This window comes from Neovison vison, chromosome 5, assembly GCF_020171115.1.
Source record: "Neovison vison isolate M4711 chromosome 5, ASM_NN_V1, whole genome shotgun sequence".
Classification (NCBI taxonomy): domain Eukaryota; kingdom Metazoa; phylum Chordata; class Mammalia; order Carnivora; family Mustelidae; genus Neogale; species Neogale vison.
Genome location: NC_058095.1, coordinates 93,844,618 through 93,870,148, shown reverse-complemented (window position 1 = coordinate 93,870,148; position 25,531 = coordinate 93,844,618). Strand labels below are relative to the sequence as shown.

The window sequence follows — 25,531 nt, the reverse complement described above, 5'->3', positions numbered from 1 at the left end:
TATCTAATGTTATTTGCTGATATGGATGCATTTATCATACTCGCTTGTTTTGTCCCCTGTTTGTTATGTAGAGCTCTACTCCATAAATTGATACATTATTTGTTAAAATTTCAAAAATAAATAAATAATTAAAGCATGCTTGTGTTCAACTAAGAATCCATGAGTATTCCAGAGACATTAATTTATAAGTGAGAGCCTCCATATTAAGAGCACATGAGGTCATAGCTATCTGGGGCACCACTAAGTGACAGTATCACTAGTCACAGGTTGAAGCAAATTGTCTGTGCGGGCTGAATAGGACTGCAAAGCACAGGCAGCCTGGAACAATTGTTTTCTTCATGGGCAGACAAAATGTATTCTTCTTAAATAGGAGAGCCTGCTATCACTTTTGAATAATGAGTTGACTGACAAACATATTGTAAAGAATAGGATGATTTTTTAAATGTCTTTTTCTTTCTGCCCTCTTCAGAGCAACTGTTTTTCATTACCACTGTGGTCTGTTTCAGGGCTTATATTCCATAATAGTTGTATATGGAAAATGGTGAGTCTGTCATCACCTAACTGTGTAACAGTAAAAAATACTAAAGTAAATTTTTTCTTGGTAATTATTGGTAATCTGCTTGTAATCTTGGTAATCTGCTTCCTGGTTATACTGTTATAGATATATTATCAAAATATTTTAAGAATGTTGTCTGTAGTCTGGCATATTCTGGTGCATTATTCATTCATCTTCCAGCATATTAAGTACCTACTATTTTTCAGGCAAAGTAAATCATATGAGGTTAACTCTATGAATTAATTTAATATGCATTTTTCTTTTGATCTAAAATGAAGATTCAGTTGGGAAACAAAAAACAGCCAAAGGCGTCTCATTTCCACAACTGTTCTTGTTGATATCAGTTAGCAACTTCTGAAGGAAGAGAACTATAAAGAAGTTTCAAGATTGATTTACCACCCTCAAAGACCATGATTTAATTGGAGAGTTAAGATATATTTATAAAATGTATCTTGCTACAATAAATGATATGATATATGTAGGATGACCTTATAATGTATTATGTAGGTTGAGATACTTTTGAGAGTAAAAGGGAGCACTGTTCATCAGAATAGTAATACCACAAGTGTAAATCAGAGTTGTCCCAGGCAAACATGGATATATAGGACTGCTTCAGCACATGCCCATGATTGGATAGAAACACTGAGTGAGGAAGGGGCAGTGCAGGCTAGAGTGGTCACATAAGCTTCAGAAGGAGGCACATAGAACTGAGTGAGCGGAATCAGGAATTCATTCCTGTGATTCTGTCTCTGCAGGATAGGATTTATAATGAATTTATCAATTTGGCTGGAATAGAAATTTGTTAGGGAAATAGTTGGATTGGACTGAGAAGTTTGGACTATGAACTATGAGATCTTAAGTTACTTAATATCAGCATCCCTGCTACAACAGGGAACTGGTAATACCTAGCTCCTAAGGTTGTATAACATAACTGTATACCTCATGCAAAGTACTATATACTTTTGACTGCTTTTGAGTGATCAGTAAGTGATCAGTAAATGTTAGTTACCTGTAGCATAATGACAAAATTTTAAACTGTCAAAATTGTCTGGCAATGGGCAAGATGAAGTTTGGGGATGAGAAAGGCAGCACAGAGAACTTGAAAGAATCTAGTAACCCAGTAAAGGGGAAGAAAGAGTAAATGATGACGCTGAGCCTTCAGGCCTGAGTAACCGAGAGACGAGAATTTAGCAGAAATAAGTAAGTCAGGAGGGATACCTCTGATTTAGGAAGAATTTTAAACAGATCAATTTTGAAGGGACAGCCAGCAGTTGGAGAAATGAAATTTGTGCCCCCATGGAGAATTGGTTTGGGAATGTTCCACATAGGTGGCCATTGAATGAAGGGGGTTAGATGGCATCTCTGATAGAGTGTTGGAGAAGAAAAGATTGATGAGGGAACCTTGGAAAGCCCATATGTGGAGTATAAGAGGAAAAAGAACAACTGAAAGAGAAGGTCAAAAGCAGGAATGGTAGTATTCCCCAAAGCATGTTTTACCAAAACCTAGATCTGTGGGATAGTAACAGGTACTATGGGAAAGAAAAATTGGTTCTATGGTTAAATACTGCAACTGTGTTAAAATTAGATGAATTTGTTCACTGCAAGAATTCTCTGGGTTTTTAATATGTTAACATATATGGCAAATTTCCAAAACAGGAATATATGAAGCAGTGTTTTGCAAATTCACCTGACCACTGAACTGTTTTCTCTCCCAGAATACTTCATGGAGTGTACTGTTTCAGAAAATACATTTGAGGAATTACAAAAACCTAATGAGGAAAGACTTTCAAGAAGGAAGGAATAAATTGTGTCAAATGTTACAGAGAGATTAAGGAAGATGAGAAAGGAGAAGAAGCTATTTCATGTCTCTTACTAGATGGTCGTAAGTGACCTTCAAGAGTAGGGTTCAGTAAGTGTGGTTTCAATAGGCAGATTAAAAAAAAAAAAATAGGCAGATTTATAGGGAATTAAAGATCAGAGTTAGTGATGAGGAAATGAAGGCACTGGGCTATTAATTCAAATAAAAAATGACTGCTTGGAATAACCTGGTCATTATTGAATGCTTATGTATTCTACACATTTTTTTTGTAATTATATATAGTAGAATTGTTATATTTCTAAATAACATGCCTATTTTATATTAGAGCTGGAAGGGACTTTTAACAGTCATCTAGGACATCTAGTCATCTAGTCCCTCAGAGAACCATTAGCTTCACTTTTATAGGGCAAAGGCACACATTAAAATTATTTTGTTTTCTAGCCACAGCCATGGCATCAAGTCTAAGCCATTTTCCAAAAAAAGGTTATGGAAAAATAAGGCTTTCAAATGTGTGTTTTCAAGGTGTCCATCTTAATGTGAGTTTTAGTCAAATATTAAAGACCATCTCTGGAAATATCTTATCCTTTCATACAGCAGTGATGCAGGTATTTAATTCACAGTCATAACTACAAAAAAAAAAAGTCACTTTGGCATCCTCTAACAACTGTTTCAACATTTTTTAATGATAAAATATTATGCCATAAGACTGATGACTGATTTTTCATTACACTCAAATGAGGATCCACATCAACATATTATGCCCAACAAATTTGAAATTCAGTAAAGAAACTTTTTCAGCGGCTGCCTGTGTTAGCCCCACTGCCTGCTGAGGCAGTTGAATGCTTTATAGCAAATTCTGTACTGATTATGTTCTGGTCATCTTTGTTTCTTCTGAGACATCTAGCATAGTACGTTGTTTAGTAAACATTTGTGTATTCCATCATTTGAAGTGTCATCTGAAAGTAGAATCATAGGTCCCTCTTCCCCTTATAGATTCACAAAGTCATTTTGGCATATGAAACATTCTGAGAAGTTTTGCAGTGAAGAAACTTGGAATTTTTTTGTAAATAGATTTTGGCTTTCAAATTGTAGTAAAATACACATAATATTTACCATCTTAACTATTTTTATACTTTGTATAAAGTGAAATACTTCATTATATCAGAATTACTTAGATGAGATTTCTCTCCAACTGTTTTATTATATTTCAGTAATTTAAAACATCAGAGGATCAAGATTAATTATTAATGGGGAATTATTTTTTCAACAAACCATTGTCTTTGTGATCCTAGCCATTTTTAAATGTACAGTTCAGTGTATATTTGTAATGCACAACCATCACTGCTGTCCCATTTCCAGAACTCTTTTCATCTGGCAAAACTGAAAGTCTGTAATCATTAAACATTAACTCTCCATTTCCCTTCCCCACAGCTCTTGGCAGACATCTTGTTTGAATTTTTTAACCTGGCATTTCCAGATTTATTTTACAGTATATAAGAATGCTTTTTTTCTCTTTTTTTTTTTTTTAAGATTTTATTTATTTATTTGACAGAGAGAGATTACAAGTAGGCAAAGAGGCAGGTAGAGAGAGAAGGAGGAGGAAGCAGGCTCCTTGCTGAGCAGAGAGCCCGATGCGGGACTCGATCCCAGGACCCCGAGACCATGACCTGAGCCGAAGGCAGTGGCTTAACCCACTGAGCCACCCAGGCGCCCTGCTTTTTTTCTCTTAACATTTACTTATATTCCCTAGAAGTTCTGTCACTCAGAAAAATAGAATTAGTTTTCAGCTAGTGTGTAGCAGATTAAGGAGTATTTTGTCTCAAAAGTTGTATGAATCCTAAGATAATAGCAAGACCTTCTGGAGTGGCTATTTGAATGAGACTTAAGTCCAGTATTTAGGAGGATGTAGGGGGAGCTTGGGAGGGTGTTTGGGGAGACACTGAAGTGTGCTAGAACAAACCCTGACCTCAGAGAGAAAACCTGGGCTGTACTATTCTGCTTCACCAATAACTAGCTAGTCTCCTGGGGCCTCTTTTTTCCCTTGTCTATTCGCTATCTGCAAACTGGATGCATTTTGAGACTCTTTTTAGTCTTAAGTATTAAAAGTTGAATGAGTGAGGAAAATTGTAAAAGGCATGAGATTTAAAGTAGTACTGAGAATTTGGTAATGGCATAGAAGAAGTATGAGGGAAAGAATCTGGGAATTGATACGCCCAGCGAAAGGGCAAGCACTCACCTTGAGGGGAATATGGTGCAAGGCTCAAATGATGACAAGCCCAGACAAATACAAGAGATAAAGAAATCTAAAAGATTCATCCTGTGTCCTACCCTGTTTTATCGTAGTTCTAGGTGATTAGAGGCAAGAGAAAGAACTATATAGTAGATACTAAAATAGGATGTGTGCTAGACTACTCAGATGAGATACTATCTGTAAGGAAAACTTCTGGTGTATAGTTGATATTCAGTAAATACTAATTTCCTTCCCCATGATTTTAGGCTTTAAGCCAAAAAATGTACACTGTCCTATTTCTACTAAGAACAGGAGATAGAGAAAAGAAAATTGTCATCCTTCTGAAATAATGTGAACATAATGTTATGAATATAGGAAAAGGTACTCTCTTCCGTCCCCAGTGTCCTCCTTATTGCTTTGCCTTTGCCAGTTCTCTTTTTCCTATCTATAATTTAATATCTTCAGTGCTTGGTTGACAGAAACAGTTGTACTGAATGAACTGTTGTTCTTAATTAAGTGAGTCATAAGACCTGAAAGTCTTTCTCAAAACAAAGGTTTCCCTAGATACAGATCCAGTGTCCCAGAGAGACTACTTTGGTTTCATTCAAATTCACTATTTAGTTGATAGTATGTATAGGAAATTAGACAACTACACTTGCGTATTGAAATCTGGTTAAAGCAGCTAGTTTGAATCCTACAGTCAGGTTTTTTTTTTTATTTTTTTATTTTTTTATTTTTTAAAGATTTTATTTATTTGAGAGAGAGAGACAGTGAGAGAGAGCATGAGCGAGGAGAAGGTCAGAGAGCGAAGCAGACTCCCCATGGAGCTGGGAGCCTGATGTGGGACTCGATCCCGGGACTCCAGGATCACGCCCTGAGCCGAAGGCAGTGGTCCAACCAACTGAGCCACCCAGGCGTCCCCTACAGTCAGGTTTTAAAGTGATATAGAACTGTAATTCAATTTCAGATCCCACATGTTTTCTATTTATAGAATTTGGAACTTGAAAAATTGTAATTTTAAGAATAATTTGCAGGGTTTCTCAAGAAAATACATTGTTCAGCCTTCACATGAAATTTTAATTATAAAAAAGTCTCCCAAACTTATTTTAAAATAAATATGTATTATAAAGTATTTAAAGAGAGAGCATTGTATTGTTGGTATAATGTGATCTGCTTAACTAATGATGGTTATGACGATGACAATGATTGATAACTTATGATAATAGCTAATTAGGCACTGACTGTGTGCCAGGCACCAAATCCCTTATAAATTTTGAGTTACATTATTTGATTCTGAACTGTACTTACAAGAACCCAGTGGTTTCTTTGTTTTTCAGTGATGAGGAAAAAAAATTAATCTACATTTTCTAGCCAGCAAGTAGGCTAATTTAATATTGTTGTTAATTCATTTGCATAACTCCACAGTTTCTTGTTTGTGTTCAGTGCTCAAAAATAATTTAATGAAGAAATAGTTGACAGGGTCATATAATTTAAAAAGCATTAAATGTTGCATTGGAATGTTGTTCTCTACCTGTATTTTAAAAATGAGTTAAATATTCTGGAAATTCACATGCCAACTAAAATGAGATGTCGTAAAATTTTACTTGGGAACTTAAACTGGAGAACTGTCTCGCCTCCCCTTTGCCTATTGTTCAGGTTAGGTAAGTGTTTTTACAAATAAAAAGGAATTCCACAGAGTTTTTACCTATAAAGATTTCATATTTCAGGTATATTAGAATCAACATCATGCTGAGTACTAAGAAGAATATAGAAAAAGATCCTGTAGTTTCAATCCATTTAGCAAATCCCAGTGTACCTTAGTTTATGACTCCATAATACAAGTAAATTCATAGACAAGAATTCTGGTGTATTTTCTTAGAAGTTAAAATCTGTTTCCATGGATGCTTTATATAACTTCTTCATAAATAGGATTCCTGCTATTCCAGTGGGGAATAGGAATGCTTCTTAGCTTCTCTAATTCTATTTTGAAATTCTTTTTCCATTTCTTCAGAAATTTAGTTTCATTATTTCATCTAGGAGGATGAGGCTCAGGAGGATTTGTACATGCTGTCCTGTCTCAAACACATGTAAGCCAGAGCGTGTGTGGATTGGGGTGGGGAGTGTGGGGCACCAAGCATTCCATGCACAAGAAACCACCTGTGTAAAGGCCTTAAGACAAGTAAGAACTTGGCACTTTCGAGCAACTGAGAGAAGGTACCTGTGGTTGGACCATAGTGAGGGCAAGAGTGGTTGAGATGTTGCTGGAGAATAATATGGAGACATTGGTAAGGGGTTTGCTGGGACCACCTGGTTCACTTGACCCGCATGGTTAACATCAAATATTGTGTTGTTAGCACATTCAGGTTCAAATCTTAGCTTGTCCACTTACTAAAGTCTCTAAATTCATTCCTACAACTCTAAAATGGGGTAGTAATACCTGCTTCAGAAATGGGCTAGGTGAGTCGTAACTAAGGGCAATACCCGAAGGACAGTAAAACCACACAATAAATGGCAAGTGTTAGCATTTCTCCTTCTTTGTTCACTGTGCCATATAGACCTTACTCTGGAATGTCAGACTCACAGGTCCTCCTTTTGTTGTTTTAAAAATTAATTCAGCTAATATTTATGAGCACTTAAAATTTTATATCCTAGCTACCCTCTCCCCCATAATTATGTTTTTATGTCTCTCTCACAGCTTCAAGGTTACAAAATCCTTAAGGCACCAAGCACAGTGTCTGTTTCAGAAAATGCTTGAATAAATGAACAACTAAAAGAAAGTTTATGAAATATATGATTACCATATTTTAGCACTGCAGTTGTTTGAATAATTTGTTTTAAAACAGTCCTATGTAAAAAAAAAAAACACATTTCTCCCTCATTCCATTTTTCTGTAATGTTTAGTGAAAATTCAAAATATGCCATTTACAAATCTGTAACTCTAGGAACAAGAAAACATGCTTATCTCTTTTTAAATTTATACATTGTCTTAAAATAAGTCACTGGTAGACTTATATCCTTTTTTCTAGATCAAGTAGCTATTTTCATACAATGTAATTTTTTAAAAAGCATTATTCATCTTCAAATGCAAATAAGAATAAGACAGACATATAATACTCCATAAATCTTCAGCCAGTTGAGTGCCAGTTTTTTAAAACATCTTATTTGGAGATATTTATAGATTCACATGCACTTGTTACAAGAAACAGTACAGAGAAATCCCATATATCCTTCACCTGGGTTTCCTTGCTGGTACTGTCATCTTACATAACTGTAGTATAGTCTCAAAGTCCACAGATTTCATTCAGATTTCTCCAGTTTTTCATGCACTTGTTTGTGTGTATGCATTTAGTTCTGTGTAGTTTTATCACATGTGCAGATTCATATGACCACTTAACCACAGTAAGAGACAGAACAGTTCATCCCAAGTGTCCCTTGTGCTTCCCTTTTATAGATAGAGCCACCCCTCCCCCTTCCCCTCTTCCTAAAACCTCGCTACCACTAACCTATTCTCCATTCCATAGTTTTGTTATTTCAAGAATATTATATATTTGGAGTTGTATTGTATGTAACCTTTTGGGGTTAGCTTTATTTACTCTGTGTAATTCCCTTGAGTTTTAAATTGAGAGCTTTTAAAAAGTGACTTGCAAAGAAAGTCCAACATCTTTCCACTGGCCACTTGCGCTTGCCTTTTAGCAAAGAAAGGCAGGAATGAGCACTACAAAGGCAAAAATTTCTTCATTTGAATGTTGGGAATTCCTTCCCTCCTACCTTCTTTTTAAGATTTTATTTATTTGATAGAATATACAAGGGGAGGGCAGAATTCCTTTTCTGATCAACCTGTTGATCTCTTGGTAGAAAACAGTCCTTTTTCTTTTACAGGGCATGGTCTATCTCCATACTTGTCTGTTTCATTTCCAAAGACCACTCCAGTTCATCTTCCACTTTCCCTGTTTACTTCCTCTTTTTTCAGCCTGACAAGTTGAAAAGATTGTTGTGTGAATTAAGTTCTAGAGATGTCTCTAGATTGTTATAACCTGACAAATAGAGATAACAATTTGATCAAAAACTTCTTTTTTTTTTTTTAACTGAAATACATGCATAGGAGAGTTCGTGTCATTTCCATTGGCCTTACAGGAAATGATTAAGGTTGCTACCTCACTAAAAGTCTTGTTTGGATTTTTTTTTGCCTCAAAAGTAACTATGAAATGTATCTTTCATTTGGATAATCTGAACACCATCCCTTGGAAATTTTATTACATAATAGGAGCTCCATCTCATATGAAGTAATTTGGAGTCTTGATTAACAGTTTTATTTTTAGACAAGTATGTACATGTAGTGTATCACATTTTAAGCTGTAAATAAGAGTTGTTTTTAATCCATTGTCAATGTTTCAAGAATTCTAGGACCCCACAGGCAAAAGTTCTTTTAAGGTATTTTATTGACTTAGCATGGCTTCAAAGAAGTAAAAAAAAAATTTCATTAATATTTAAATAAATGGAACATAATCTTTTAAGGGAAACTAGCTCATATGTATAGGAATTGCCATACATTTACTGAGAGGAACTATAATTGACATTATCTGAATAAGCTAGAGAAAGTTCTTACTATTATATAGGAGTAATTAAGTACTGACCACCCTGTGTATCCAGATGTTTATCTGGGTGATTGCTTTCAAGATTTTTTCTAAAGAAAGCATGGAAATTTAGTGTTTTCCTCCTTTGGTGTTAACAGCCCTAAGGTACACTTGCCTGTGTACTGGGGCAGATGTATACTTCTAGTCTCGGAGGAAGATTGTCACCCAGACATAAACACAGGAACAAGTCCAGACTCATCCAGTAATCTTCCATATCAATAATCCTGTCTTTAGCTTCATTTAAAAATTAGGAACAATCAGAATTAATTTTGCTTTTGAAAATACCTTACTAAATTATAGTATTTTATATAAACATGTTACTGACAATGAAGAGCCAAAGCCTAACAAATTAAGCACTGAGGTGTTTACATGTTGGAACTATCCCTCTGTCCATACAACTACCAAAAAGTGATTATTAACCATTCCCATTCTTTTTTTTTTTTTTTAAGATTTATTTTATTTATTATTTTAAGAGTGGGGGTTGGGAGAGGGAGAGAGAATCTCAAGTAGAGTCCCTTCTGAGCTTGGAGCCTGATGCTGGGCTCCATCTCACCACCCCTGAATTCATGACCTGAGCTGAAATCAAGAGTCAGACCCTTAACCGACTGAGCCACCCAGGTGCCCCCTCCCATTCCCATTCCGCATAACACAGCATTTGATAAAATGCCCAGAATGCTGAAACCTTCATTTGAATCTTAGTGCTGATCTTTCCAGTCTACATTTCCACTTGCTTACTGAAACTAAAGAAACTAAAATATTAGTCAACAAATATTGAACACCTACTATATATCACCCATTGTACTAGGCAGCAAAAGTGTTTCAGGCAGTGTGTGACTTAACTCAGCAATTTAAGTTTGTGGGTTTATTGCTGTTATTTTCAATTTGGGACATAAACTTCCTTCCTGAAGCAGTCTTTAATTGTTATTGTCAGTTTTAGATTGTTTTAAATGTAATATTTGATGATTTCTTAGATTTATGTATTTATAGACTTAGAGTTTTCATATTTTCTTTTTTCCCTACCCAAAGGGGTAATTAAGTTCTCAGTAGATTTTGAAATCTTACCTTGCATCTTGTTTTGAATTTGTAGCCCAGAGCTCTACCATGAGTTACAAACTTTAATGTTTTCTGGGGCCAGGCAGGTTCATAAGTGTATGCTATGAAGAAGGCCAGTGTGAGTAAGTAGGGCTCAGTAGGGTCTGTGTCAAACTAAAATGTTTATGTCCCCCTGTAAACATTTAAAAAAAAAAAAAAATGTTTTTAAACCTGTCAAACACAGCGAAGGGCCCAAAGTTTCCAACATTCTGAAAATCTAGATGCACATGAATTCTTTAGACCATTGATTTTGAAACACAAAAATGAAATAATCATTTTACTGGTAACAGTGATATATATTAGTTTTAAAATAAATGCTGGGAATTTTGCTGCATGAACCATTTATGCTGTGGATGATGTGTATTATTTAGTTTAATATATTGTGGACACCTTTCCATGTCACATCATGTAGATCTATACCTCGTGTTAACAACTAGAGATTTCTATAGTAAGGATATACCACCAGCTATTTTTCCATTTCCGTATTGATGGATAATAAGGAAAGACTGAGGTATGCTTTGGCATTGTCTTTGCAGATTCTAAGAATTAAGTCCTTTTCCTCCCCTTTTTCTTTGTTACTTTTAAACATTTTAATTTGAATAAAAGCCCAATAGAGATTAGTTCTAAACTTAAAAGACGATTCTGAGAAAAAGTAGATTTATATCATTTACATAACTCTTAGGAAGCTTGAATTTAATTATTTTTTTCGCGTTAAACACATGGCTGAACCATTATGAGGGGCATAATTTCTTGGACATTAATGGCTGAAGGACCCTTATATAATAGTTTGATTCCATTAAAAGATTCCATATAAATTCAAAGTATATAGTATATATTTATCAATATCACATATAAAGAGACAGCTATAAATAGTGTATCTCTTGAGAACTGAAATTCATATTGTAGAGATCTTGCATTCCTTGCTTTAAGAATCACTCATTACTTGTTTGTTTTATAAAATAAATAAGTGGTGCTTCCTTTTTTTTTTTTTTTTTAAGATTTTTTTATTTACTTATTTGACAGACAAGAGATCACAAGTAAGCAGAGAGAGAGGAAGCGGGCTCCCCGCTGAGCAGAGAGCCCGAAGCGGGGCCCAGGACCCTGGGATCATGACCTGAGCCAAAGGCAGAGGCTTTAGCCCACTGAGCCACCCAGGCGCCCTAAGTGGTGCTTTCTTAAAATTTAATCATTCTTATAAACTTACTTGAATTTTGTTCAGATGGAACTTAAAAAAGTTTCTGGAGTGTATTACTGTATTACTGATTGTATTACTTCCTGTATTATGCTTTTTGGTCTAATTTCAAATTTCATTCTGGTTTAAAAAGGCAGCAAGAAGTTCTTACTGGACATATAGAAAGAGCTTTTCACCTGGAATATAGATTTCTTTTTCTGTTATCTTCTAAAAAACTTTTCATGGAAATAGAATGCACATACAGTTAGAATATAATTTCTAGTATAGAGTCTAGTTCTCCTCCATCTAATGTGGGATCCAGTCACATCCCAGTAAATGAGAAATTGTTTGTGCTTTTAGCACTTTTCTAGAGGAGATATTTTATAACTTTCAGTACATTTGAGGCATTGGGAATGGCACTGGCCATGTTGGTGGTAGATAGTAAATCAGTGACCTGGCCTCTAAATGACTCTGTGGTAGGCACCAATTTATTCATTGTAGACTTGGCCATCTTAAAGATCTTCTGGTATTTTTTTAGAAGGAAAAAGTATTGGTAACTGAAGAAGAGAGCTTGGCTAACCTGGGACCAGGCACAATTCAAACCGGTACAATGACATTCTCTGTTCTTTATATATAAAGAAGCTGGGCTGGTCCCAGGACTCAGCTCTGGACTAGACTCAACTTTTGGGAAGGCCTTATTTCCTCTCTTAACAGAGGCCCAGAAGTATAGAAAATCCCACTTGCATTTCTGTAACTTATAAGGAAATGAGTGATGTCATGGTTTTTAAAAATAACATCAAGTTAATTATGGATAGAGAAAAAAATTTAAAAATGAACATTTAGAAGTGTTTTACAAAAGGTATAAACAGACATATTTACTTGGAAGTGTAAATTCCCTGGACCACAAAAATTTTAATTCCATTATTTACCTTAGGTTATTCACTGAGGATGAATCTCTGTCCTTTGTCACTCATAGCTTCTCCTCTGCCCTCCCACAATAAATGATCGGGCGTTTGGATTTAACATATTATTGATTCCTCCTTTAACCATTGTAAAGTTCTTTACTGTTTCTGGTTAATTTGTTTACATTTGAATAATTTTTGTAGGATAAAAAGTTATATTAATTCATTGTTTCCCCTTTATTTTTTCTAAGTAGATTATCAACTAAATTTTTCTTCTGTTTAGTGATGTGACCTGCAGCGTCACCACTTTTGTTAGTTTTTCAGTGGAAAATATGTATGCTAAAGTAATAGTGATAACCTACAAAAGCCCAACTCTGAACATTGTTGGAGTAGTTAAAATATAAAAGCATAATGAATTTTGGTTTTCCTTTATTTATTATGACAAACATATCTGCCCCCTCCATATATTTAAACAATGGAAATGGATTCATATGCCAAATTGTCATTCTTTAAAAAAAAAAGTCTTTACAGAATTTAAATAGATAAAACCAGAAAATAGCATTAGTAATAGTTCAGAATGTGATTGAAATGAAAAAACCTAGGAGTCATTTTTATTTACTTTCAAAATTTCAAGATTTGTATTAAAAGAATCTTTGTCTTCTTTCAGATAAATTTGCGCCTCATCTTGGTAAGCGGGAAAACAAAAGAGTTCCTGTTTTCTCCTAATGATTCTGCTTCTGACATTGCAAAGCATGTGTATGACAATTGGCCAATGGGTGAGTGGTGTTTTTCTCTTGAGAATGAATAATGTTAATTCTTTATGCCCTACCTCGTTTCACAAACATTTTGAAAAAGTTATGAAGATTTTTAAAAAAACAGATAATTGAGAGATTAGTCTTGGGAGTTAAAGGGGAAGGAACACTGTTATCTGTCACTTTGTTCTTCAGCTACTTTATTGCAAAATGGGGAAGGAGCCAGTATGCAAAATCTGTTTTTGCCTTAGAACCATTTTAATATGAATGAAAATTGTTTTTTTAAAAAAAACACAAAGTAGCCAACAGATGCACATAACTTTCATATCAGTAAATCTGTTTATACCAAAACACAAAGTAAAAGATAATAAAAATCATTTTTAACAAGTTAAACTATTTTCTCATTGGTCTATCCTATCTATAACTATAACCTATTTAAAATTGAGTTTGACATAAGTTGATTTCTAATTCACATCACTTTGTGTGTCCTCTGAACGACAAGGGCAAGAAGGTATAAAATCCATTTATGCATTGCATTTTCAAGTCAGTATCCATGACAAACAAAATTTGAGGGAGTCGGGGAGTGGTATTCTTACTTTCTCTGATTCTTTTCCATGTGATAGGACTTTGCCTTGCCATCCCACAGTGAGTCTTTAGCTTGTTTTTTTCCTTCGAACTTTCCCTAAGTCAGCTTGGTCCTTTTTAGGGCATGTATTATAGTGATATCAATGTTTCAGCTGATTTAAGTTAATTTTACTAGCCAAAGCAGTTTGGACTTTTAAGGGACAAGACTCATTTCAACAAAGAACACAGTGTATTCAAAATGAATCAATCAGATCAGTGTTTCTCAACCTTAAATAATATATGGAACTCCTTTAGAGGAAAAAATTCCTATAGATTCCTTAGTGCTGACTTAAATTATTTTTATTACAATTTTTTTTTAAAGATAGAAACATAAAACCCATTTAAGATGCTTTATCCTTATTAACGCATTTACAACCATAAGACTAAAAACAGATCTAAAAAGAGAATGCAAATATAATTCTAAAACCAATAATGTTTAAAGTAACAGCATTAATGATATATTTTTGCTAAAATCAACTCAGTGCTTGTGCCATGAATATAGATAGTACTGTTGAGTTTGGCATGCCTCTGCTCCTGCTTGCTCTACAAGGACCCAGTTCTCTGCAGATTCACCACAAAACCTTCATTTACAGTGTGCCCGATTGTCATTTAGCCTTCACTTAGCAAGATTGCATTGTTTATGTATTTAGTGAACCTCTGTTCTTTTCTTACTAGCCTCTTGACAATTAAAGAAGTATGCTTGGCGCCATAAACTGCATATCTGGGCAATAAATCCCAAGACTGTAGTTGGTTATAAGATGATTATTTGAATTATCTAGATAATCTCTTCCAGATTATCATTAAAATGAAAACATGGTTTAAAACTTCTTGAGGAGGGCTTTCCGAACCATGCCTCTGTTGTTCTTGAACTCAGGATTCATAGACATACATTTAAGAAAAACTGATTTGGACAAATACTTTCAATTGACTGGATCTTTCTTCCCTTGATAATTAAGGGACTAGTCAATGTTAGTTCCTAAATCAGGTTAGAGGTAAGAAAGGAATTCAGAAAAGCTGAAGTAGACTAAACTTGGGGCTCTTAGGATATGAGAATTTCCTCATAGCCAGGCACAACAGTAACTAGGAAAAGCATTTTTAAATACTTGTCTAATAGTGATGTTATACTAAATGTGATGTAGAAGATTACTTTTGTGATATGGGGAGGAGAGGGTAAAGATCAGTTTTGACATCTATGGTATTGTAGAAAAGATTACACAAGACAAAAAAGGGCAGTTCCTCTAAAAAATTTATGTTTAGGGAGCAACATTATAACTTGTGGTTAAAAAAAAAAGTACTTTTACCTTCATAATTGTTGACTTAGATATTAGAATTCCTTAATTAGAATTCCTTAAGAATTCCTGCAGGACTCAAATGCAGGTGTTTGTCAAAAATAGTGTCCTAAATCAGTGAGCCAGCCAACTACCAGCATTGGAAATTGATTTTATCAATCCCACCTTACTTAGTTTCACCACACAAATTTTTGAGCCCGGCCTTTCCTAAGTTTGCCACTTTACCCAGCAGCTTTGGGCAATGCAGGGAAAAAAATTTTTATTTTACCTAAAACATTTAAATTAACAATCTAGTTCTACATTTTATCTCATAATAGGTCAGCAAATGTAAATATTTGTTGGCGCTAATAATGAAAGTATAGTAAATATTAAATCCGGTAGAAGAAAACACTTGGTGCCATATAATTTGGAAAGAGTTTTTCTTGGTCTGCTCTTAGGCAGTTTAGTGGAATATAGTTAATAGGTAGAATAGCTCTTACCAAATAGTGAAGTATGTAGCTTCAAGTTTTGCATCTCAAAAAAATACTTACAGATTTTTAGCGTATTTTTTTCTAAGGAATTAGACGCTGTCATTTGTCTTTATATGTATAGACATTTCAATCTTGACCTGGAATAGTCTGTTAAATGGTAGTTTTGGGAGCAATGAATTCAGAGTAATCCATACTGAGGCTTAGTTGATCTTTCTTCTAGAAGAAGAGTTACTTGGGAGCACTAGTGTCAGAAGGCAACAGAGGCATACAAGTTGGGGAGGAAGGACCAGGAGAAAAAGCACCCGAGGCGGGGGTTGTGGGGTGCTAGAGAAGAAAGGACTCCGATTAATTTCTCCTGTCCCATTTCTGTTGTTCTGAGTCAGTGGGAGCCACACTTTTATCAAATTCATATTCATCATTTTGAACACTCAGAAGGAAAAGTGCTCTACTTACCTCTATTCTTTCACTTCTCTTCAGGATATTTTAAACTCATCCTTGTGTTGACAGCTCCTTCTTTAGGAAATAAACACATCATACAAGAATTCTTGAGAAAGATGATAATGGAATTCTCAAATCTTTGTCACAATCAGAGCTTAAATTATTATATCTACCAGCTAGTGAAATCACTAACCCTCTACCCTATCACAATATAAGTGTCCTTAACTCAGTATTTTAACAGAGTAGTATTCCATATTTCATTATAACAGAAGTTGTACACAAAATGAAATATTCTGCTACCCATCCTACTCACCAGTTTGTTTTTTGATTTTCTTTATAAGCATATTTGTGTATACCTTGTAATATTTTTCAGTTTTCTTCTGAATATTTTGGGTAAAGTAAACTTAGAGTTGTATCTTCTATAATGTTTATCATTTGGTTTCAGAAGACAGAATAATAAATCAATATTATCCAAAAGTAAACATTGTTAATTTTTTATTTTTAAAATTTGTGTTCTCTAGTTTTATTGAGGTACATTTTTTTGTTACTCTATCAGTATATTAAAATCTTTGTTAAACTACTTGCCTCTAGCTTCAAATATATTTTAACAGGTACAAAAATTGGAACATTGTAGTATTTTCTTTTAATTACTGGTAATAGTAATTAATTTTCAAATGACATTTCTCTTTTCCTAGGATTAGATTTTCCCCAACTCATTCATTTTAATCTTTAAACTTCAGGACTATAAACAATGCAATAATACCTTAACACTGTCTCAAAATACACCTAACAAGTTCACTGCTTCTTTTCAGACTGGGAAGAAGAACAGGTCAGCAGTCCAAATATTCTACGACTTATTTATCAAGGACGATTTCTGCATGGAAATGTCACATTAGGAGGTAATAGTCACCTTTGTAATGGGATTTAATGTCTGTCTCATGGCAGTGGCATTCATTTGTTTGTTTCAATGCTGTTGGCTGATTTTACAAAAAAAATTATTTCAAACTCATGAATTCTGCCTATTTTGGTAACTCTACTTCTTTACATTTTGCATTCTGTTGAATTTCATTTTAGCACTGTGAGAAGTGTTTACTCTCTTATAAAATAAACTCTCTCTCCTTAGATGTAGGAATCCATACCTATTATTTTGTAATTTTATTGTACTTCTGGATAATATATGTTAGATGTAATAGTTTTAACTTAAAGCCAGACACACAGAGTAGGCAAAGTTTATGATAATGCGTTTTCAGTCTGACTCTGTTTTAATTGCCCATTTGGCAGAAATGAAGGTAAATGAGTTTTGCTAGAGAGACCTTGTCGTGTGAGGATTCAAAGAGCAGATTGAGAACCTGATAACTGGAGTTGTGCCTTGGCTCTGCTGCTTCCTGCTGTGGAATCTTGAGGAAGATACTTAGCTTTCTTCATTGATAAAATGGGCTAACAATAGTGCCTACCTCCTAGGGTTAAATTATATATTCAAAGCACTTAAAACAGTACTTGGCACACAGTGAACGCTTCTTTTTTTTTTTTTTTTTTTTTTTTTTTTTTTTAGTTAAAAATTCCTTAATTTTTTATTCCTGGTACCACTACCACAATTTACAGGGCAATATACCTGATGTAATGAAAAGAAAAAGAAAAAGACAAAGCTACAACAGATAAAAGACCTCAGGAATGTACATCTAATTGACACTACATTGCATTAATCAATAGCTGCACTTTTTGCAAACTGTGGCTATGACAGTCCTGAACAAGAAGGGTTTCCTGTTTAAGCTGCAGTAACTTTTCTGACTATGGATCATCGTTCCTTCTGTGGCAGATTTTTACAGTTCCTCTAATGCATTTGGGACGACTGTCTCAAAGTAACCTGCAGCTTTCCTGACAACTCCTCGCTTTTTCTCCTGCTAAGAACTGTAGCCCTTTTCTTCTGAAAATTTTTTAGAACCTTCTGCTACCATATCCACCACTTCCACCACCAGAGCCATAACCACCACCATAGGGACTGCCCGAGCTTCTTCCACCAAAACTGCCCCCCTTCGTGGGTCCATAATTTGATTGCTGTTGTCCACTGTAATTTCCAAAATCATTATAGTTCCCACCACCACCATAGTTACCACCTCCAAAATTTCCTCCTTCACTGTAACCATCATATCCTCCACCACCACCTCCATATCCACCTCCTTGGTTTCCATATCCTGGTCCACCACCACCATAGCCTCCTCTACTACTGTAACCGGGACCACCACCATAGTTGCCGCCATCACCTCCAAATCCATTATATCCACCATCACCTCCTCCATAACTACCTCTGCTGCCGCCACCACCACCACCATAGCTTCCTCTTCCACCAAAGTTTCCACCAAAGTTCCACCAAACGGCCAAAGTTACCACCACCTCCAAAGTTCCCTCCACGACCCATGAAGTTGCCAGATCTACCTCCACGACCTCTCTGTGATCCAGCAGACTGCCTTTCTTGTTTAGAAAGGGCCTTTCTCACTTCACAATTATGCCCATTAATAATGTGGTATTTCTGAACAACAATTTTATCAACTGTATCATGATCAACAAAAGTTACAAAAGCAAATCCTTTCTTTTTTCCACTCTGCCTGTCTTCCATAACTTCTATGGTTTCAATCTTGCCATACTTTTCAAAGTAGTCTCTCAAATTATACTCTTCTCCAACAAAAATTTTCTTCACTGTTAGTTGGACCCCAGGCTTTACAGAATCCTCTCTAGAAACTGCTCTCTTTGGTTCCACTACACGCCCATCAACCTTGTGTGGTCAGGCACACATTGCTGCATCCACCTCTTCAACACAAGAGTAAGTCACAAAACCAAAACCCCTGGAACGTTTTGTTTGGGGGTCTCTCATCACCACACAATCTGTAAGTGTACCCCATTTTTCAAAATGTTCTCTTAAACTGTCATCTGTAGTTTCAAAGCTCAAACCACCAATAAACAGTTTTCTCATCTGCTCTGGTTCCTTTGGATCATGGCCCTCCATTTTGAGACCGGACTCGCCTCTTCCAACTCTAGTTCAATATGGGACCGAGAGCCACAGTGAACACTTCTTTGGTATCACTGCTCTTTATATGTGATTGGAGACATATAGCTCAATAGTGCCCCCTTATGGGGTACATTCTCTACCATCAGCAGGTTTATTTTGTTTTTAGTTCCTGTTTTTCAAATATACTCTGATAATTAGAAATTTGTAGGTAAATGAAGTGATCCACTTTAATATTTTTGTGTAAATATAGTCTGACTTTTTTTCTCTAAACCTATCAATGAAATTGAACAGTATAGCTGGGTGTTTGGTAAAGGTTGAATAACATCCAACTATGTGGTTTTTGTGGTCACAATTTTTCTTTTTAGTTTCACTGTGTTCTTGAATGTGAATAATAAAGGAGAGAGTACACAGGGTCATGGTAATTATCTTCAAATACTGGAATGGCTGGTGTTGAAGAGTAGGCTAGCTTTGTATGGCTTGAGACTTGCTCTGTATAACCTTGAATTAGACTTAAGACCAACAGCTCAGGATCAAATGCAGACAGATACTATTCACTACAAAATAGAATTATTTGAGCATGTCAAGCTGCCTCAAGAAAGAATAGACCACTAAGGGAAAAGAGTGAAATCCTTGTTACTGGTTACATATAAGCAGTAGGTACAGCCATGGGTGGGGTTCAGTCATTTTGTGGACAGTTAAACCAGGAGACCTGGGCATTCTTTGCCACTCTTGGGATTTTATGGTTCCAGTAAGTTTCAGATTTAATTTCTTTGTTACCAGGTTTCTTAAAACATAGCTCTGAATCCCCTTTTTTGAGATAAAACTTTTTAGTTCCATAGAATTTCAGTCTACTAAAGAAAAGGTGTGATAACAGTCTTCCTAAGGATAAAGAAGATCAGCTACAAGTTTGACACTCAATACATTGCTGATCATTCCTTCCCAAAATGTGATGGAGACTGTGGCATTCAGTCAGGAATCAACTAGGATACTTACTTAGAAATGCAGATTTCTACATGCTGGCTAGTTGGAGGAGAGCTCTCTCTGTCTCTGCCCCTTTCTTGTCCCCTCCCCTTTCCCCCATCACCCAGTGTACTGCTGAACTGAAATCCTGGGTGATTTTTATGTGAGGCTGAAAACTCCTGTTCTGGGAGCACCTGGGTGGCTCAGTTGGTTAAGCCTCTGCCTTCTGTTCAGGTCATGATCCCAGGGTCCTGGGAGTCTGCTTCTCCCCTTCTCCCTCTGCCTCTCCCCTGCAACTCATACTCTCTCTTGCTGTTTCTCTCTAAAATGAATAAATAAAATATATAAAAGAAAAAAAAACGTCCAGTTTTAGATATTGTACAGAGTCAGAGTAGAAGCAGAAGCATCCACAGTGAAGGAAAGAGAAAACCTTTTAAATTCTTCCTTTCCCTTCTTTGAAACCGTTATCATCCATATCCACTAATTCCAGTCAAAATTCAAATGGAAAAGAAAAATAATAATCCCCATCAATCAAATCTGTAGCCTCAAATGGTAAGCCACTCAGCAGCTTCCCAGGCCTGTCCAAACTTCTCTAAATGTACCTCTCCTTTCACTTATCTGTTTTCTGAGATCTGTCTTCCTCGCTTTCTCAAAATGAAGGTGATGATGAGGGTAATATTGACTGCGTGCTTTCTTTGTCCAAAGCCCTGAACTACACAGTGGTCCTTGACTATTTCAGTTAGTCAGTACAGCTGTAAAGGACGGGTGATAGATTACTGTCTCTATTTCGGTAGAGGAAACTGAGGCCAGGGGAGCAGGTAGATGACTTGCTCATGACTCATCTCACATTGGCAAGTATTGGAGATGTGATTTTCAACCCAGATCCAGCTTACTAGAGTCCAGGAGATGATAGGAGACTGATATGCAACTTGAAGTTCAGTCTTTCCCAGTACATTTGATGAAAAACTTTATAATCCAAAGCTCTATTATTTGCATGTTAATGTTAAATCAGCCCTAGGGGATGATCCAAAAAAGGCCCTCCTCTTATTTCATCAAAGTGTGTATTTATGGACCATCATACTTCATTTGAACTTGAGAACTTAAGAGAATAGACTAAATAATGGCTGACCAACTTTAAGTGAGCTACAAACTCACCTTGATTATGAATAATATTGAAGATATTTAGGAGCCTTTTTCAATCTACATGTTAACCACCATCCTATGGAGCAAGACTTAAGAAGCAGGTAGCAGGAGGATGGTACTTGCTAAGTGATAATGGATGTCAGAACTAAATCATCTCAACTATGGAAATAACTTTAAAAGTTAGATATACTGGCTGCTTCTAATTTTACACACAGAGTAACAAAGCGATTCACCATGAAACTTAACGTCTGTATTTGCTTAAGTGGTTCGTGGATACATGGTGTGTGTTATATCATTCTATGTCTGAAGCATTTCATAATAAATTTTCTTATTATGAATGAAAAAACCTTTTAAGTTAAGACTTGATTAGATAACAGCGATTATTAGTAATGCCAAGATAGTGGTTCTCTTAAATTAACCGTTTAAAGAAAATTGTTTTCTCATTGAAAAATATAGGGTTGATAATAAATATTTAAAATTGAGTTTGTTGTTTTTTCTATTTCTACATTATAGTGGCCTGTTCAGTGCAGTAATTTTATTATTAGGTGCTGCATATTAGACAGATAATTAGATTCAGAAACAAATGTCTCTTAATCTAAACTTTTCCCTAATCTAGAAAAGGTATTCTCAGAAACTTTTTTTTAGCTCCTTTTTTCCTCTGAAGGTCATCTCCAATATTAATTAATGACATATTTTCTCTCGTCCCCTTCCTTCAACAGTATCATTATTGGTGTCAAACTAAGGGCCATAGCTGGGCAGAATAATTTCTGAATTGTTTCTGATAATATTAACCCAATTTCATTTTCTAAGAGATGCTCTAACTGGTAAGAAGTTCAGTCTGCTGAGTAGGTCCTGCAAAGAGCGATCAGTTCTTTAAATGGTTTCAGTTCTGATTAGTGATTTCAGTAGGTCAGTATATATGTAACAGACTATCTTCTGTTTTTCCCATAGCATTAAAACTTCCTTTTGGCAAAACAACGGTGATGCATTTGGTGGCCAGAGAGACGTTGCCAGAGCCCAACTCTCAAGGTAATCCTCACACTGCAGAGGCTTCTCGCTCAAGCTGCCGAGACAGGCCCTCAGAAATGGTTCCGTGTTTTTGGACCTTCTGAGGGAAAGGAAGTTTTCATTGTTTATGATCAGAGCTTGTTAAGCAAATAACCAGACATCCTGGAAATGGGTTATAATTAAAACAGCTATAATTATCATTATAGCTTTTTAATTTAAAAAAATTACAAACATTAAAAAAAAAATTCTTACTATGTTTGAGCATTTTTATAAATCAGGCTTTTCTGCATTTTCTCCAGGTCAGAGGAATCGTGAAAAGACTGGAGAGAGTAATTGCTGCGTAATCCTGTAAACACTGTCCGCTACGTGTGCTGTGATGTAGTCTTTGTCTTTCATGCTGCTGGGACGGAAGAGACCCAACATTGCTTCAGAATCCCTTAGGGAGAGTCTGCCTGTAAACACATGGAACTGAATGATCTCATGAATACTGTCATCTTCTCGCATCAGAGTAAAAAGAACCAAGAACATTTTTCACTACGATTTTTTATTTCTAGTATCTTTGTTTATGTTGAGCAGTTTTAAAATATGTTGGTTTGTGAATGCTGTCAGTCTCCGGGGGCAGAGTTAACAAGTTATCTTTCCTAGCGGAAGCCATTTTGCTGCCACAGAAACGTTCATCACCAGAACTAACAAATCAATATAGTTTGCACTAAAAAAGATTGACATTATTTTCTTCATCAGCAGAATTTGCAACATGGTTTATGGCACCTAGAAATTCTCAGAAATACAATATTCCACAGTGGAAAACACTCAGCAATTAATGGAGTTAATTAGTGGGCCAACTGGAGAGGGAGAAATGGAAAAGAAACTGAAATGTCGGGGGCATTCTATCAGAGTGCGCCCCGGTGGCTGCACTGGCACAGAACACACAACTGAGTGTGACTGTTTTCATCGCAACACATGGAAAAACAAAATGTGCCTGCTGTTTAAAGCACTCAGCGGAGAGCTGATGAAACAAATTGCTTTTCCTTTCACACACGCACTCCTCAGTCACGCGGTCACCGAGTGCTTGTCCACGCAGCACAAAAGGAGTGCGAGTGCGCTTCCTAGCCTTAACGTGGGAGGGTCAATTCCATACTCGTAGACTTGCATTGCCGCGCAGAGATAATAGAAAACCTCATTTACTCATCAGTTTAATGTATTTGAAGATCAGCAAATTGAATTTTTCCATAATTATTGCTCGTCTGTAACTGTGTCCAGTGTCACACTCACTCATTAGAGTTCAAATGAATTCTTAAAATTAAAATAGTTCTCCATAGTAACTAATTTTGTTTCTTTATGTAGTTTGCATTTGGTATTAGTGCTTGCAATTGTATTAAAATCAAAAGCTGACTTTTAAGGCATCCTACATGATTGAGGGTGCCATTCTTTTGTTTTGTACCAATAATTTAAAAATTGATATGCTAAACCAATTTGCACAGCACTAAAGCATGAGCTAGTTTCATCTAAACCTGTAAAAATATAAAAGATTTTATATTTTTTCACTGGGAAGAAATTCTTCCTGGATGAAATTACAAATATGTGTAGAATATATTTAATAAAAAACTTATAAAATACCTAACTATAGAACTTAAATATAGATTGGCGTGTAGTATATAGAACAATATTCCATATAAATAACTTTAGCCTTTATAAAAACGAAGTTGCAGGCTGACATTATGTTCTGTACTTAAGTAAGTGTCCATGACCCTTAAAAACATTCAGTGTAAATGGTTTCAAAAGGTCAGCTTTGTCTAAAGGTAATCAGGTTATTTTGTTCATTGTCAATGCTTTGATGAAAAGGCTTTATATGCAGTAGATCTACGAAAATACTGTTCATACTGATCAGAATTAAATTTGTATAGAGCAGAGTTTTAAAACGAATGTAAATAGCACCAAACATTTTCTTTCTGCAACCTGTACTTATAGATTCTTTCTGTAAACTAAAAAAAATATATATATCGTAGTGCATTTCAGTGCTAATTTTAAAGGTCTTGGTTAAGTCAATTATTGTTTAAACACCGTCTCATCCATGTTAGAATTTGTTTTCTACTTTTGTTTCTGAATCTTTAAGAAATTTGTTTCATATTCTCTTGTTAGTTTCAGGAGTATTCACAATGTATCTTTGATATTTAACCTGTTTAATTTGCGCACAGAGCAACAATGGATAGCATTATGCAGTCTCTGTTATCACTAAAATGTTGTATTCGGATGTTAAATATTTATATGCTTTGTTGACTAGCTCAAATGTGAATTCAGTTAGTGTTGACTAAAGAGGAAACTGATAGTTACTTAATTGGGCAATTAAGCCATTTATGGCTCTATTCTTCTTTTGTAAAACAAACTACTGGTAATTATTTTAATACCTATTTTAATTCTAATTACTCCTCTGTCTTTCCAAAGTTAAAGACTATTAGTTAATTATGATTGAATTTTTATGATGGTTTAAAAATAATTATCTTTTAGTTTTCAATATATTCTTCTGTGTGTTCTCATGTTATAAATTTCCCTTTTACAAGACCTCAATTTAAAGTTTGCAAAATGCATAAACCGGTTCATTAGTAGAGAAGGAATTATGTCACTTAATTCCTGATAACATTAACATTGTTGTGCAAAATGGAGAACAAAATAAAATAGCAGTAAAATTATATACTGAAAACACCAAAAATTTAGATGCCTTAATAGTATATCCATGAAAATACTCAACTATCCCTTTGAAAATAGTTCCTTGGACTGCCTGAGGTTAAAATATGATTAATCATATCCAAGGCTACTATTTGAAGATCCCTCTGCCAAAAATAACAGCTCACTTACCGAGAGGTAAAGGCTGCATAGATCTATAATGTAAATAAAGCCTGAATTATGGGCCTGTGACCCTGCCCAGTGCTTGGTATCTAACTCACCTCTTTTACCTAAATTATCCTAGACTTTGTTAAGTGTTCTGGACAAGGCAAAGCTTTTCTTCTTTATTAAAACCTCAGCATGTCTCCTTGATCTGAATTATTTGCTTTCTGTTCAAGATAGGTTGTATCTTATCCTATCATGAAAAATAGAGTAACATCGTCAGTCACATTAAATGAGGTTTTCTCATAACATTTATCCTTAGTTTTATGTCATCTTGACCAATGTTGCAGTAATTTCTGTTAGCTGATTGTGGTAAACAATGTTTAATGTGAAAACAAATTAAAACTTTCTTTATCTGTTGTAGAATATTTTCTTCTTTTAAATGACTTCTATTTGCAATTTTGGTGTATTTCCCTGTTCTTTGTTTCTATTGCTTTTCTCTTCAATTTATTTTTATTACATTCTCTAGTAAAACCACCCTGCACCAGCCTTTATTCTTTCATTTTAACCAAAATCAAAGAGAAGTGATCAATCAGAATTTAGCATGCCTTCACAC

At 35.2% G+C, this 25,531-nt stretch overlaps 1 protein-coding gene and 1 pseudogene across 1 annotated transcript in view; one reads left to right on the top strand and one right to left on the bottom strand.

Annotated features, from left to right (window-relative positions):
• UBL3 (ubiquitin like 3) overlaps nucleotides 1-25,343 on the top strand; it is a 68,354-nt gene extending 43,011 nt beyond the window's left edge. The window contains exons 2-5 of the mRNA XM_044249532.1: nucleotides 13,072-13,180; nucleotides 16,790-16,876; nucleotides 22,036-22,113; nucleotides 22,392-25,343. Coding sequence (XP_044105467.1) covers nucleotides 13,072-13,180; nucleotides 16,790-16,876; nucleotides 22,036-22,113; nucleotides 22,392-22,444 — 327 coding nt within the window. The 3' untranslated portion in view covers nucleotides 22,445-25,343. The remainder of the gene's footprint in view (nucleotides 1-13,071; nucleotides 13,181-16,789; nucleotides 16,877-22,035; nucleotides 22,114-22,391) is intronic.
• LOC122906996 lies at nucleotides 17,528-19,015 on the bottom strand (annotated as a pseudogene).
• Nucleotides 25,344-25,531: the final 188 nt, after the last annotated feature.